General features: G+C 34.1%; 1 protein-coding gene across 1 annotated transcript; it reads left to right on the top strand.

The window, feature by feature from the left end:
- Positions 1-516: 516 nt before the first annotated feature.
- Positions 517-14,669, top strand: SGO2 (shugoshin 2; the record flags this gene model as incomplete). The annotated part of the gene is made up of 7 exons (XM_084259428.1): positions 517-655; positions 2,436-2,611; positions 3,649-3,726; positions 6,255-6,340; positions 8,597-8,829; positions 10,290-13,457; positions 14,515-14,669. The coding sequence occupies exons 1-7, from the start codon at positions 523-525 to the stop codon at positions 14,667-14,669; spliced, it is 4,029 nt and encodes a 1,342-aa protein (XP_084115554.1). The 5' UTR covers positions 517-522.
- Between the last annotated feature and the right edge of the window lie 1,430 nt (positions 14,670-16,099).

Raw genomic sequence — 16,099 nt, forward strand, 5'->3', positions numbered from 1 at the left:
TATTCATTGCATATTATATCCATTATTCTTGTCATATTATTCTCCTCTTATTATTGCTATTAGATTTTAAGGTCTAATAGACCTAAATCTAATAGACAAATAGAAAATTTTTTAATTTTCTACTCTTCCAATATCACCCTCATAGCCCATTCATCCCATATGATTAGGTGCATCTCTTCTGTGCCCATCTCTAATGTCACACTTCTTATATTGCATCAAAATAGTATCTATACCCACACAGGACTATGAAGCCATATCCTGTTTTCTGTCTCCAGTGCCTAGCCTAGTGCCTGGCACATCAATATAAAAATATAGTTTTAAGTGAAAAAACAAAGTTAATGTACCTTTTTTGGATTCTACTTTAGATCACTGGTGATTGCATTCATTCTTCCAATTTTTCACAAAAGGTTTTACAAATACTTATGTAGAATAAACATGATCGTTACTTTTTAGAATGTATTTTTCTGTTACGCCTTTTTATTAACACTAAGGTTTCTTTCTTTTCTTTTTTTTACTTCAGTGATGGAGTACCCAGCTATGGAAACTGGCTCACTTTTTACCTCAGGAATTAAAAGACATGTGAGAGACAAAAGAAATTCAAAGACTGCCAAGTTGAATGTTTCTCTTGCTTCAAAAATCAGAACAAAAATATTAAGTATGTGCCATTAGTTTTGAAGTATACTCACAATTTTAGTTTTCCTGGGGAATTGACATATTTAATACTTTCATCAAGTGTAAAAAATTACTTTGTTAACTGATACTTTTTCTCCATTTAGTCCTTCATAACTCCTACTCCAGTTAGTTGGGTAGTTTTGATGACTAATTCCTCAGCAGTGACAACTGAATTTTCAGCAGTAGGACTGAGGTAACCCAAAGCAGCTCCTATACAGCAAGAAAATACCAATGTGACGTGTCTGGAAAAAAGCTGGAAGATGTAACAGGTTGTTCTGGAATGCTGTAGCAATTGGATAATTGGTGACCTACATACAGTAGATGGTGTCTTAATGGGTGATTTTATATAAGCAAAGGTCAGCAAAGACATTGAGAAGTTTGGAGATGGGGTTTTATGAATTCAGAAACTAAGATATCAGAAAGGCAAAAGTAAGTGGAAAAACTCCCCAAGGATATTTCTCTTTAACTCTTGAAAATATCTTAATTGTTCATACCCATTTTAGCAAGAGCAGGAGAGGTCTCCTACTAACATAGCACCCGTGAAAGGTAATTGTGTATACCTTGTAAAATAGCTGAGCTTCCTGAGTATCTTTAAATCACAATGTTGTTTCTATCCAGATCCCGAGGACCACATTGTATGTGAGACTACCTCCTATAGTGGCTATTTTCTGTTCTCTTTGACAGGACCTCTGTACATCCACTGTTATTAAAGAATACACTGAGTTTGAGGAGTACAACAGGAAAATATTGTTATCTTTTAGCTTCTGGAAGACCTAAGTTGCTGCTTGTCTATTTCCACTTGCTCTGTCAAGCATGACTCTCTGAAACTACCTTCTCTGTGCCAAAGATAAAGTACTTTTTTGGCCCTATTTTTTTAGGTGCTCAGGCTTTCCTTGAGTTAAAAATATGAGTTTTATAAAACACATTTTACACATGCTATACTTTTATTCAGTGGAATATGTTATTGAATAGTGACATGTAAATCAAAATTATGAAAATATAATTATACTGTAAGTGTACCAAGGGAACATACTAAATTTAAACTGAACTTTTCCAATGAATTCACAATAAAATTCCTTTACTATCAAAAAAGCCTTTCTGGTTTAAATTATATTTACATAGTGCTTATAAAGAGATCAACATTAGATTGCTTTAAATGCCTAGAAGTAAAAGGTAGAATGTAGTGAAGGTAGTAGATCCCACAGAATTTAATAATCTACCCAACATCACACTAAGTGTGTTACTGTACTTGCTATACTAAAACCCTTTCACTCAAAGTTTTGAAAAATGGACTTGATCATTTGTTTAGTCACGGAGCCACAGAAGTTAGGTTTAAAATTTTCAGATTGTCTCTGCTGATTCCTTTGGGATACCCAGTTAGAACTGTGGGATCAGCTTTTTCATTCTACCTTCCAGTCAAAGGTAGGAAGGGGAAGGTAGGGCAACAAGCATCATGATTTAGCTTTTGTGACAACTTAATTGTCTAAAATATTGTGTCAATACTAGAGTCATTTCATTTGAACTCTGTATTCATAAACACTCTGTATTCTTCACAACTCTTATTCTTCATATTCTATATTTTTTATTTCTTTAATTCCAAACTTGGTATATATTTTTTCAAACTATGTCAGTGTTATTCTCTTTTCCTGCCTTCAGTTAAAACTTGTAAAGTGAAATACATTTTGTCTAAAATAGTTTTATAAAAGAATATGAACATTAACTGAAGTTTATGTTCAATACTAACTCTAAAAATTTTTTTACAGACAATTCTTCTATTTTCAAAATTTCTTTAAAACATAACAACAGAGCATTAGCTCAGGCTCTTAGTAGAGAGAAAGAAAATTCTCGAAGAATAACAACTGAAAAGATGTTATTGCAAAAAGAAGTGGAGAAACTGAATTTTGAGAACACATTTCTTCGCCTCAAGCTAAATAATTTGGTATGGAAGCTACATCATATTTGAAATCAAAATTAACTAAAATATTAGCTATTTTAGAGGTTCTGAAAATCTTTTTCAAATCTCCAATTATTATAAGAAATTACTGAGGGCCTCCCCAGTGGCGCAGTGGTTGAGCGCTGGGTTGCGAAGCTGCCCGGAGCTTCTGCAGCGCTGGTTCGATCCCCAGCCGCCGGGAGAGGGTCCCACATGGCACGCAGACCTCCCGTGCCGCCCGCTGCTCCCCTCAGCAGTGTACTTTGTCACTCTGCCTGTTCTGCTCTCCATTCAGGCTCTGGTGAATTCTCTCACCATCCCATGCCTCTGACTGTACCCAGTGCTTGTATAAATAAATAAATCTTTAAAAAAAAATTGCTTTAAAAAAAAAAATTACTGAAACTATGTGCCATATTAATGGGTAGATTATTCACAGATAGTAAAATAAGTATCTTGAATCTATGTTCTAAATTGTGCTTGTGTAGTGTAAAAGCATACTGTGGCTCAGAAAACCAGTATAATACCTCAAGCAACTTTGATTGTTTCTCATAAGCAAGACTTGGTATATGAATACATCTTAAGAAGATAGGCATAATTCCATCTAAGTTATAAACAGTTCTAGTGAATTGAAAGGAAAAGAGTCCCAGAGTGTTATTCTCTAATCTCAGCAATTCAATAACTGCGAGCCAAATAGAATAAGATATAGTTGTTTGCTTGTCCTCCCTTCTTCATATCTGTCAAGATAGTGCACTGCCGCTGCATAGCCAGGCTGCAACTACACATCTGACTTTAAAATGAGTAAGAAATTAATGTAAAATTGGGAAGTGACCTACATGAGAAAATAGAAAAATGTAAGAACATTTATGATTGATAGCTTAAAAGCTTTCAGAGTGAGAGAGAATAATGCTATTTGAATTTATAAGGTAGCACCTTTTTAGCTCTATGTGATTTCAGTTATTTTCTAAATCTTTTCAACTTACGATATTTGTAAATGTATGATCAGTCTCAATTGATTACAAGGGTTATTTATTTTACATATACAGAATAAGAAGCTTATAGAAATAGAAGCACTCATGAACAATAACTTGATAACTGCAATTGAAATGAGTACCCTTTCTGAGGTAAGTAGAATTTATGTGTAAGTAGGGTAATATTTTAGCATTGTTAAGGATGACAGATTAGTTATATAGCATCAAGGTTAGAGACTCATCTTTTAAACTTTGTACAAAGAAGTGATGATAATATCAGTTTTAACTGACTAATAATATATTCTAATTTGGTATAATTATTGAAATTATTAGATGTAAGTTAGATTTTGATTACAACTAACACAGGTTAGACAGTTCAGTAGAGCATAGTAGCCCCTAAGCAGACTCAGAAACAAAAGATATTAGTAGAAAGGTGGTATTTCAAATTAGGAAAGAATTTGTATGCTTAAAAAAAAAAAGGAGGAACACAAATAACTATGGGGGGATGAAAATAGAAACAGATCTTGCTTCTGTTTTGGAAATAAATTTTAAATGAATTTGAATGTAAAAAGGCAAATCATGTAAAATGAGAAGAAAATACAAATGAGTTCACATTAGGTTTGAGAAGCCTTTCTATACCTAGAAACAGAGATAGAAACCATAAAGAAGTTGGTGGATTTTCTTAGAAAAAAATTGTTAGATATCTAAAAGTAAAAAATAAAAGATAAATAGCAAACTGGGAAAATTAAGACTACATTCATTGTTTTCCAATCTCATCCATTGCCTGATACTTTCTAAAAAGTGAAACTCCTGTTCTTTTTCTCACCATACTACTACTTTCCTCCTCCTGCTCTTCAGTCTCTTCAACAAACAATGCTCCCTTCTCCTGTTCCTCAAATATAGGCCAGCTGCCACCTCTAGACCTCTGTACTTGTTCACTTGCTTCAAATCTTGACTCAAGTAACTCATTGAAGTCTTCCATGGCAACCCTGTATAAATCTAAATCCACCAGCACCCCTATCCCAACATTTTGTGTTCTGCTTCTGCTCTTTAATTTTTCTCTTTAGCACTTAACGCTATCACATACAATTTTATTGTTCTTCCCGTCAGAATATGTCCTTTTTGGATGAAGGATTTTTGTCTATGCCTGAATAATGTCTCAAACATAATAGAATGCAATAAATACTTATAAAATGTTGGATAGTGTTTTCCTATTAAGAATTTTTTTTAAGTGTGAGGTGTAGGTATTTATTCTGCAATATTTGTTATTGAACTTTTAAAATAAAAAAAATGTTAAATAATATGAAATCCTTTCTTTTTTGGCATCTGTGGTGATGATCAGTCCTATATAGTCTTTCTTTTTAGTTGATTTAGTAGCTTTCTAATTTTTAACTTCAGGAATAAATTGCACAAATGATTTATTGTTCTTTTAATGTGCTCCTGAATTCTTTTTGCTAGTATTTTGTTTGGGAACTTAATTGTTATCCAGAAGTGAGGTTTCCTTGAAGTTTTCTTTTTGTGCAGTCATTAGGTATTGATAAAAATGTTTTATGGCCTCTGCTAACACCAGGATGACAGGACTAATGATAGAGGAGAGATTGTTACCATTGAAAATCCTGGTTCTCTCTTAGATTCTTCTGTTATCATCCTAGAAGAGAGAGAAGAGCCTCTTTGTTAGCAAGTGAGAACAAATGTCCAGAGACACCACATGTTCTCCACAGACACTGCTTGCTGGGGGAGGGACTCATTACAGCTCTTCCCTCCACAGCTTCTGACAGCCCTTTAGGTTTAGAGGGGAGTATTGCTTGAGTGTGAAAGTCTAGTCTCCCTATTTGACTTTTGCTTCTTTGTCAAAAAGTAATTGACCAAATAGGTGAAGGTCTTTTTCTGGACTATTTCATTAATCTATTTTTCTGTCTTTATGCTAATACTATAATGCCTCAGTTACTATACACTTCCAACTTTGTTCTTTTTTTTTTTCTTCCAAAGTTGTTTTAGCTATGCTACGTCATTCACATTTCTGTGTGAATTTTAAAATCAACTTGTTAGTTTGGCCATACTCCTGTTAATGATACAGGCTAACATTGTAGTTGGAAGATATTGTTGTAAGGTGCCTAATTTTAGTCTTTGCTAAATAATTAAAACATGTTCAGAGACCATATCAGAAAATATAAAATATAGACAAGGAAAACCTAAAAGATTTTGAATTTTAAATGGCTTTTAAAAATATATATTTATTTATCTGAAGGGTGTGATCCTGTACTGCTATATCATATACAGTGTCTTAAACCAATGTTACCTCAGTTTAAAAAAATGTATTATAAAATCCAATAATATATTACATAACACTTACCTAGACATAAGCAAGGTATATGTATTTACAGAGATATTGTATATGTGTGGGTATATATATTTATATTTATTCCTAGACATAAAAGGATGGTTGGAAAATTATACTAAGATATTAGTGCTGACTGTCTTTGAATGGCATAATTAAGGATGAAATATGTTTAATATTATCACATTCTCATTCAACTATTGAAGTCTAATCTGCTTGAAGTCCAAGCAGATATTGTTCTATTACTCTTGGTTTCCTTATGTAATTTGGTACCTTAATAATATGATTTAATGAGATTAGAAGTTTTGTTGCTATTCATTTTCTTTGTTCTTTTCAAAAATAGTTTCATCAGAGTTCCTTCCTCCTGCCAACTAGCAGTAAGAAACGAGCTAGTGAACAGTGCAAATTGATGCATCTTCCATTTGCAAGGTGATTACATCAAAACTTGGTTAAAATAATGACTTGCATGATTCTACCTGACTCGAACTTTGAATAGTTGTTATGAAGAGAATCACGATATATGACATTTTGTAATTGACTTTTCTCTCTTTGCATAACATTTTGATTGTACATCCAGTTAGCATGTATTACTACTTCATTCCTTTTTATGACTGAATAATATTCTGACTGAATAATAGTCTTTTGTGTGGATATACTACATTTTGTTTATTCATCAGTTAGTGAACACGTTTCCACTTTTGTACTATTGTGAGCAGTGGTGCTATGAACATTCACATAAAATTCTGTATGCACATACTTTTCAGTTCTGTTGTTTGTATACCTACAAGTAGAATTGTGGAGTCATACGATAACTCTTATGTTGAACTTTTGGAATTTTCCAGAGTTGTTGCACCATTTTATATTACCACCAGTAAAGTATTGGTTCCAGTTTTCCACTTCTCCAACACTTGTTATTACCCATCCTTTTGGTTGTAGCTATCCTAGTTGATATGAAGTGATATCTCATTGTGATTTTGATTTGTATTTCCCCTATGATTAATGATACTGAGCATATATTCATGTGTTGATTGACCATTTTTTTAAGATTTATTTATTTGTGCATGCAAGAATTGGGGTACAGGCCAGAGGTGTAGGGTGTGAGAGGATTCATCAGAGACCGAGTGGGGAACAGAACAGTTGGGTTGACTGAAATGCACTGCTGAGGGGAGCAGCAGGCGAGGCAGGAGAGGTCTGCCGTGCCATTGGGGCTCGAACTCGTGCTGCAGTAGTTGCAGATAGCTTCATAGTGCTGACGATTAACCCCTTGAGCCACCAGGGAGGCCCAGATTGACCATATATATGTCAGGGTCATTCTCTTTTTCTCTTGAGTTGGAATCATGTTTTTCTGTTGCTTCATAGCTTGAATAATAATACGTGCATAATGCACATTGTAAATCCTATGTTCTAGAAAATCTGAACTCGATTTCCCCAAGTTTGATGTTTTTATTGTAGCAGATACCGTGCCTGAACTCAAACTTCTTACTTCCCTGTGATAAGCAACATATAAAATCTTGTTTTATTTCTTTTACCCTCACTTGATCTGTTCGGTATCTTCTGTGTGTGGGTGTGTGTGTAAGAGGGAGATTAATTCAGGGATCAGCAAGAGATTAGGAGGGATTTTTCACAATATTTGGGCCTTTTCTACCTCTCCTATTATTTCCCTGTTGTAGTTGTCTTTATTGGTTCTTGTTGAACTAATAAGACTGGATTTCTAACTTTTTGAAACGGTAGACCTGATTAAGGACAGTGGGAAATTAACCCTTCTAAGTGTCACCCCCGCCCTTCTGTATCCACTTGCTTTTTTGTTCACTCTCCAGAAATTTCAGGTAGTTTTTGTTGTTAGGTTATCTATGATTTGTTTGGCATGCAAGGCAAAAATCTTTATCATTGGGGTATAATACTCTTCATTCTTTGAATTTGAAAAGGTTAGTTTACCAAATTATTTCAGTGGGATTCCATCTTTTTCTCTCCTTAAATTTTTTTTAAAGATGTATTTATTTATGCATACAAGAGCTGGGGTGTAGGCCAGAGGTGTGGGGAGGGGTGGGTGAAAGCATTCACCAGAGAGAGAGAGTGGGGAGAAGAACAGGTATATCTACTGAAATACACTGCTGAGGGGAGCAGTGGGCAAGACAGGAGAGGTCTACTGCACCACGTGGGTTAGCTCCCTGGCCAGAGATCGAACTCATGCTGCAGTGGCTGGCGATAGCTTCACAGTGCTGAGATTTAACCCCTTGTGCCACCAGGGAGGCCCTTCTCTCCATAAATGCAACTACTCTAGGAATATGACTTTAGTCAAACTCTTCCACAGGAAGAGTTTTTTTGGCTTCCCACAGAATTAGTTATAGGAAAATTAACATTATATGTGAGTATATTAAGTATATTTGAACTTTATTCATTTCACTATTATTATCCTAATAACCCAACCAGTGATTGTATAAATTATCTATCTCCTTTTGGGACCCCTGAGGCTATGGAGTAAAAAAACATTCTTATTTTACTTTTAAGTTCTCTGTTGTTAGAAAGTGCCTATTTCCTATCTGATTGTCTTTATTGAATACAAAAAAGTACCAGAATGGATTTGTGGTTGGATCTTAAATAAATGAAATAGAGAAAGTACTATACTTGTAATTTTCTTAATAATTTTTATAAAATACAGAATTTTTCATTCCCTTTTATTGTTAGGGTTCCATTAACTTCAAATGATGATGATGATGATGATAAAGAGAAAATGCTGTGTGACAACAATGCCGTATCAAAGACATCACCTGATATTCCCTCTTCAGTGTCAACAAGACAATCTTTATCAACTCAGAACAATTTGGAGTTGTTATTTCTTAAAGAAAATAATCAGAATGTGTGTGAGTTAGATGACTCAGAACATATTTCTTCTTCTATTGTCGATATATTTCCCAAAGGTGAGTTTTTTTTAATTCATTTTTAATATCAAAGTTACATTCATCATATTTTCTTCTTGAGTTCAGTGGTGTATAAACAGTTAATAAATTGATCTCCTATGTTAGAGCTTTGCTGATTTCTACCATTTAAAACTCTTGGCAGGAAATCTAATAATTAGAAAATAAGCTGACCAATGTCAGGCCTACAGCAGTGTAATACTGTTATTTTGAAGGCAATATTTAGATGTGATGAATGGAAGGGTACCATATATTTATTTAGTTTCACCTTCTTTTCCCAGATGGCAAAAATTGGGGGCCTATAGAGGTGTAACGATTTTTTTCAAGAGCCTAACCAATTAGAGATAAAAGCAAAAACTTGAGTCCAGGTAATGATGGACCAAGAAAAAAAATAATGACACCTGTATTTTAAATTCATGATATTTCAAAATATTAATCCTGTGGTGTACTCTGGATTATGCATTTGTTACAGATTTTCAGACTGGTATATGGAGCCATAACTATAATGAATTATGGAGTTACACTTTTTTTTTTTTTTTAAGATTTATTTATACAAGCATTGGGTACAGTCAGAAGTGTGAAAGGTGAGAGAATCCACCAGAGCCAGAGGGGAGAGCAGAGCAGGCAGACTGACGAAGTACACTGCTTAGGGGAGCAACGGGCGGCAGGAGAGGTGTGTGCCCCTTGTGGGACCCTCACCCTGCGGCCGGGCATCGAACCAGTGCTGCAGAGGCTGTGGGCAGCTTTGCAACCCAACGCTCAACCGTTGCACCACCGGGGAGACCCTGGAATTACACTTTTTTAAAAAATAATTTTTAAATAATTTTTTTAAAGATTTATTTATTTTTATACAAGAGCTGGAGTACAGGCCAGAGGCACAAGAGGGTGAAAGGATTCACCAGAGATAGAGCGGAGAGCAGAACAGGCAGACTGACAAAATACACTGCTGAGGGGAGCAGCGGGCAAGACAGGAGATGTCTGCACAAGACAGGAGAGGTCTGCCACGCCATGTGGGATTCTCGCTGACTGGTTGGGATTGAACCTGCACTGCAGAGGCCGCGGAGAGCTTCACGGCACTGTGCTCAACACACTGCACCACCAGAGAGGCCTGGAGTTACACTTTTATTTGGGTTCATTTGCTGCTCTTCTCTCACTCTAGAAATATGTTAATGGCTCCATTTTACTTTCGGTATTAATGCAGAATGAATTATCAGTGTATGTTTTCCATAGATACAAATGGAAAAGATAACTTTTGAATGTTCTGATCATTTCTGCTTTATTTTTTATACTATTTTTATAAAGTATAGATTGTTTTTAATAAATAAAGTATAGGTTCTTTATAAATATGTAAACTACATTATCAGAAATCCTTTGTAAAATAACTTGATTTATTATCTAATTTGTTTAAAATAATAAATTCCTTGCTATTACTTATTTCTGAAAATTATTTCCCTTTATTGTAGAAAACCATTCTCACTCAGACCAAAGTTCCAAGATTTCGCTAATGAATGAGATGAAAAATGTCCAGCCTGTCAGCCACATAAAGGACAAACCATCTCTTAGTAATGTGACGAAAAGGAAGAAACGTGTATCATCTTGGGAGCCAAATAATCCTTCTGCAGATACTCCATGTGTCGCAGATTTACATGAACAACAGATTTCATGTCCAGAATTAAATTGGAATAATGAGATGAATAATCATACTAAGGAAATAAATGTAAGGATGCAAAGCAATAAACAGTGCCTTCCTGAGTCTTCTGAGCCTACAAGTGAACCTACCACAGAGGGCATGAATGAGGTTCAGGGTAGTGAGGACTTTCAATTGCAGAAAACCGTGTATGATGGGGACATGGATTTAACTGCTAGTGAAGTAAGCAAAATTATTGCAGTATCTACAGGAACTAAAAATAAAAGTAATAAAAAACTAAATGATTGTGGAGTGAAAACTTTTAGAAAAGTGAAAGATTCAAGCTCTGAAAAAAAGAAAGAAAGATCAAAGAGAGAAGTGAAAAATAGAACAGATGTGGATATTGAGACAACACTTGAAAATGAACAAGAAAGAAGATCTGTTGTCCTGGATGGCAAAGGGGATTCAGAAGATCTGAATTTTATGTTCCATACTGAACAGCAGGCTCAACAACCAAGTATGCTGAAGAAAATAACATTTCATAATGGCTTTTATAAGGATGACAGACAAAATACACAGTATCATAAAAAGAAGAAAATACATGCAACAAATGAGCAAGAAGAAACATACTCTTTCCCCCAAAGTGCAGATAAATGTCAGCAGGAGAGCAAATCTGATATGTGTCAGAATTCTCTAGCTTGTAAGAAAAGTAAGACTTCTAGAAAGACATTTGTGATTCAGACATTAGAGAAAGGTAACTTACTCCCAAATCTAAAGGATAAAGAAACCATTTCTGAAAACCTAAAAGTCACAAATAAATTTCAAACAGCTGATCTTCCCACCAAAGACAATGGGAATTTATGTGATTATGAGACCCAAAATACATTGGATATTAAAAAACATGTCACTGATGTGCAGTCTGCTCAGCAAAATGAATCAAAAATAAATAAGAAGCTTAGGCGGAAGGTAAATCGAAAGACAGAAATAATTTCTGAAATGAACCAAATACATGAGGACAATCCTGAAGATGTACATGGCCCAGGAAAAGGTAACTTTTCCCTTCAAATCCAAGAGGGTGAAGAAAACATTTCTGGAAACCTAAAAGTTTCAAATGAGTTTCAAAAACATACTCTTTCCATCAGTAGTAATGGAAACCTGTATAATTATGACACCCAAAATATGTTGGATTTGAAAAAGCATGTCACTTATATGCAACCTGCTCAGCAGAATGAATCAAAAATAAACAAGAAGCTTAAGCAAAAAGTAAATCGGAAGACAGAAATAATTTCTGAAGTGAATCGTTTAGATAATGACAAAAGTGTGTATTGCCCCAAAAGGAGTAACACTTTCTTTCTAATGCAGGATAAAGAAATCTCTGAAAGCTTAGAAGACCCTAGTGAGTTTCAAGCACTTGTTCATTCTACCAAAGATAGTGGAAATCTATATCATCTTGACACTCAAGATGTTTTGGGAATGAAAACGCCTGCCTATGATCTGGAACCTTCTTCTCAAAATAAATCAAAACGAGATAAAAAATCTAGGCAAAAGGTACATAGGAAGACAGAAATAATTTCTGAAGCCAACCAAATATTTGAGGATGACATGGGCATGCATGACTCAGAAAAAGGTGATTTATTTTCTCTAGCTCAAAAAGATAAAGGAATCCATAAAGACCTGAAAGACTCAAATGAGTTTCAAATTGTTGATCCTTCTTCCAGAGATAATAGGAACCTATGTAATTATGAGACTCAAAACGTTTTGGGAGTGAAAAAACATGTTACTGATATACCACCCGTAAAGCAAAATGAACCAAAAATAAATAAAAGGCTCAGGCAGAAAGTAAATCGGCAGGCAGAAGCAATTTTGGAAGGGAACCAAACAAATGAGTTTAATAACAAAGGTTTGCATGATCCTGAAAAAGTTAACTTCTTTCCCCTAATCCAAAAGGATAAAGAAACCATTTCTGAAAACCTAGAAGTTACAAATGAATTTCATACAGCTTATCTTTCTACTAAAGATAATGAAAGTTTATGTGATTTTGAGGCTCACAGTACGTTGGATTTGAAAAAACATGTCACTAATATGCAACCTACCCAGCAAATTGAATCAAAAAAAAAAAAGCTTCAGCAGACAGTAAATCGGAAGACAAGACTAATTTCTGAAATGAGCCAAATATATGAGGATAATACTAAAGATGTGCAAAGCCAAGAAAGCCATACAAAAGATCTTGATTTTAAAATAAATAAATCTAAACAAATGTTCGAATGTGTAGGTATTACCAGTGGATACAATATGAAAATCAGTAGTAGTGAAAAGGAAAATTGTGACCAAATTTCAAATCATTACAAACTGGATAAAAAACATGGGAAAAAATCACCAGGCAAAGCAAAGAACGTTTTGGCAGAAGGTAAAAATAAACCTAGTTTGAAGTCACCAAATTCTTCACAAACATCTATCTCAGAGTCAGACTTAAAACATAATACTGATGAAGCAGATTCTGATCGTGGAAACCAAATGAAACCACGTAAGAATCCAAAGCAAAGCGCTACAACTCTGACTAAAAAAGATACTCCCTTTGTGGAAGTGACAAAAGAAGACCAAAAAACAGATAAAGAGACATCCAAATCAAAGAGAAGGAAGACCTTCATAAATCCTACTCATAGACAGGAAGTATTGGAGATAATACCTGACACCATTCAGGGACTATCATTTCAATCAGAACAAACTGATAAAGAAAAAGCATTGGAAAGTGAGAAAATTATCAAAACAAAGCCAGACTTTTACACAAAGGTGTTTAAATCTTTATCTCAGATATATTCGCCTAATATACATGATTCTTCCTTTAACAGTGTTCATGAAGGTTCAATACCTTTGAGTATTTCTTCTAGTAAAAATATAATGAAAGAAAATTCTGCCCAGAACTCACCAGTCAGTGATGATGTAAATGAGAAGATGAAAGAAATGGATTTTAAAATCAACCAGAGAACACAAAAATCAGGAGTAGGTAGGTCAATACCTGAAGTGCTCAAGTTTTAAAAGTTATTTTTACTTAACCAATATTTTCTATTATAACTGATATTTTTATGAAATTTGAAATGGAGGAATTGAAAGAAAGTTTAGTATTTTAAGTAGAGTAAGAATATCTTGGGTATTCATAACCTAAAAAACTAATTTGACCTTTGCCATAAAGTGTTTCATACATTTGAAGAAAGTCGAGTATTTTGAATAATACTTAATAACCCTGGTTTGATTTTACAAAAGACAATTGCAGATTTCTTAAGAGTAGTACTCTCTCAAACAGCATATATTTAATGTGATCAAAACATTCTTCTAATTATCACCTGGTAGAACTGGTAGAACTGCAGTGAACTTTTGGCATATGGACTTGAATCTTTGGACATTATATACTTGAAATCATACTACACATAACATTACTTGTCCTATTTGTTTTTCTTAACATTCTCTCCTAATGGTATTAGAAATATTGTAACATCAGACATTCCCATGTCAGTTAATTTTCTACTAGGAGCCTATATGCAAACATTAGGCTCCCAGTTCATATATATATATATATATATATATATAGAATACCAGGAATTTGACGGACAAGGCTATTCCGGGTAAAAATATTGAAGCAAAAGAAATACAAAGATCTAAAGATGCAGAATATGATAGTGCACTCATGAGCAATATTTCATCTCTACACTTATGATGTTTTTCCACAGAATATGCAATTGATGACCTGTTGAATGAATGTGCTATAATTTGGGTGATTCAGTAAATGGCTTGAATTTTGCTCAGCCTATGTGTGATTTCAGAACTAAAATGTTGCAGGCTGCTTTCGTAGTTTGCTTCAAATTCTAAGACTCTTTCCTCTCAGTATCACTGGAAAGCAATTAAACTGATTTATAAATATTTTCAGTGCTACTGCTTAATATTTAAAAGTTATAACTTGATTCTGTTTAAAAATTGGCTGCCAGCAACTTGCAAACCACTATAGATCCCATATCTTTCCATCTATATATTTTGACAAATATTTATGAAAATAATTTTCTTTTCAGGTGATAGGACACTACAGGACTTGACAAATACCAGTTTTGTTTCAAATAACACTGCTAAATCTGAAAATAAGTCAGAAGACTTGTCATCAGAGCTGCCAAACCGAAGACGAAAGTGTGCTCCTCTCTGTTTTAAAGAGCCAAGTCTCAGAAAGTAAGTTTTCAGTGATAAATGCTCCAGCAAGGTGGAATCTTATCTAATGAAATGCAATCTCAGAATTAAGACACCACATCTCCTTGCCATATTCTATTGGTTAGATGCAAGTCACAGCTCCTATTCGTTCATACAGGGGGATGGACACCAGTAGACAGATCATTGGAGTGGTTTTTTCTTAAAGTCTGTGTGTCTTCCAGATCATTAATCTCAACAGAAAACTAAGGAATATATGCATATATACTAATCAATTCATACTCATTTATCTGTTTGTGTATAGAAAAAACCATACACTAAAACTTCTGATTCCAGTCCAACTCCCACAGGATTCATTTCAGCTTTGCTAATTCATTTCTTTCTCCATAAGTGAGAAGCTGGACATTCATTATCTGTAATATATTTTATTCAATTGTAGCATGCACATTGTTTTCAGAATTGCTAACCTATATCCTTGTGAGAAACAACATTTTAGTATGATCTTTTTGTCACAGGTTAATAATTTTCACACGCATCCCTTTCAACATAGTTAATCTGTAACTCAGGTACATTTATTATTGTTTGTATTCCATTTTCTTTTTTTTCACATCTTGGTAGGTTTGTTGTTTATTTTGGGGGGGGTTGATACATTTCTTGGGTTGTACAAGTTAAAGTTATATAAAATGGCATATGCAGAGAAGTTTCAAATACTTTCATCCCTGCTACCACATTCCCATTACCCCTTTCTGTCATATTTTCACCTATATCTTGTGGTTTTCTTTAGTTTCTGGTTTGTCATTCTTGTATTTCTTTTGCATAAATAAGAAGGTAGGTGTATATTCTCCTTTTCCTTGCATAAAGGTACTATACTGCAGCTACTCTATTGGACTTTGCTTTTTTTTAATTTAACAATATTTTCTGGAAATCACTCAATATCAATTCATTTTTCATCTCTGAAAAGTCAGATTTTTCTCTTTTATAACTAGATAATATTTAATTGTATATAGATGATGTACTGTAGTTTATTTAATCACATTCCCATATTTGCACATTTAGGTTATCGCCAATGTTTTGCAGTTATAAATAATACCATACTGAGTAGTCTTGGGCATATATCTTTTCATATTGTTGGGGAATTTAGATAAATTCCTAAAAGTGGGATTGCTGGGGTAAAAAATACATAAATAGTTTTATCGGATATTGCCACACTTCTTTCCAAAGACCTGTACCAGTTTACATTCCAAGTATCAGAAAAGTACCTACTGGAATTAATAGGAATGATCCTATTAATATAAAAGTCACACGTAGAAAAAAACCAAACAGTATGCTTTTTAGTTGTGCAACTGATCAATAGTAAAAACTATGAAGTGAAGCAAGAGAGTGATTAACAATAATCTAGTATTATGTGATTAACAACAATCTAGTATTATGTTCTTAGAGGTTTCTGGGGCACACAGG

This window comes from Talpa europaea (assembly GCF_964194135.1).
Source record: "Talpa europaea genome assembly, chromosome: 1".
In the NCBI taxonomy this organism is placed as follows: Eukaryota; Metazoa; Chordata; class Mammalia; order Eulipotyphla; family Talpidae; genus Talpa; species Talpa europaea.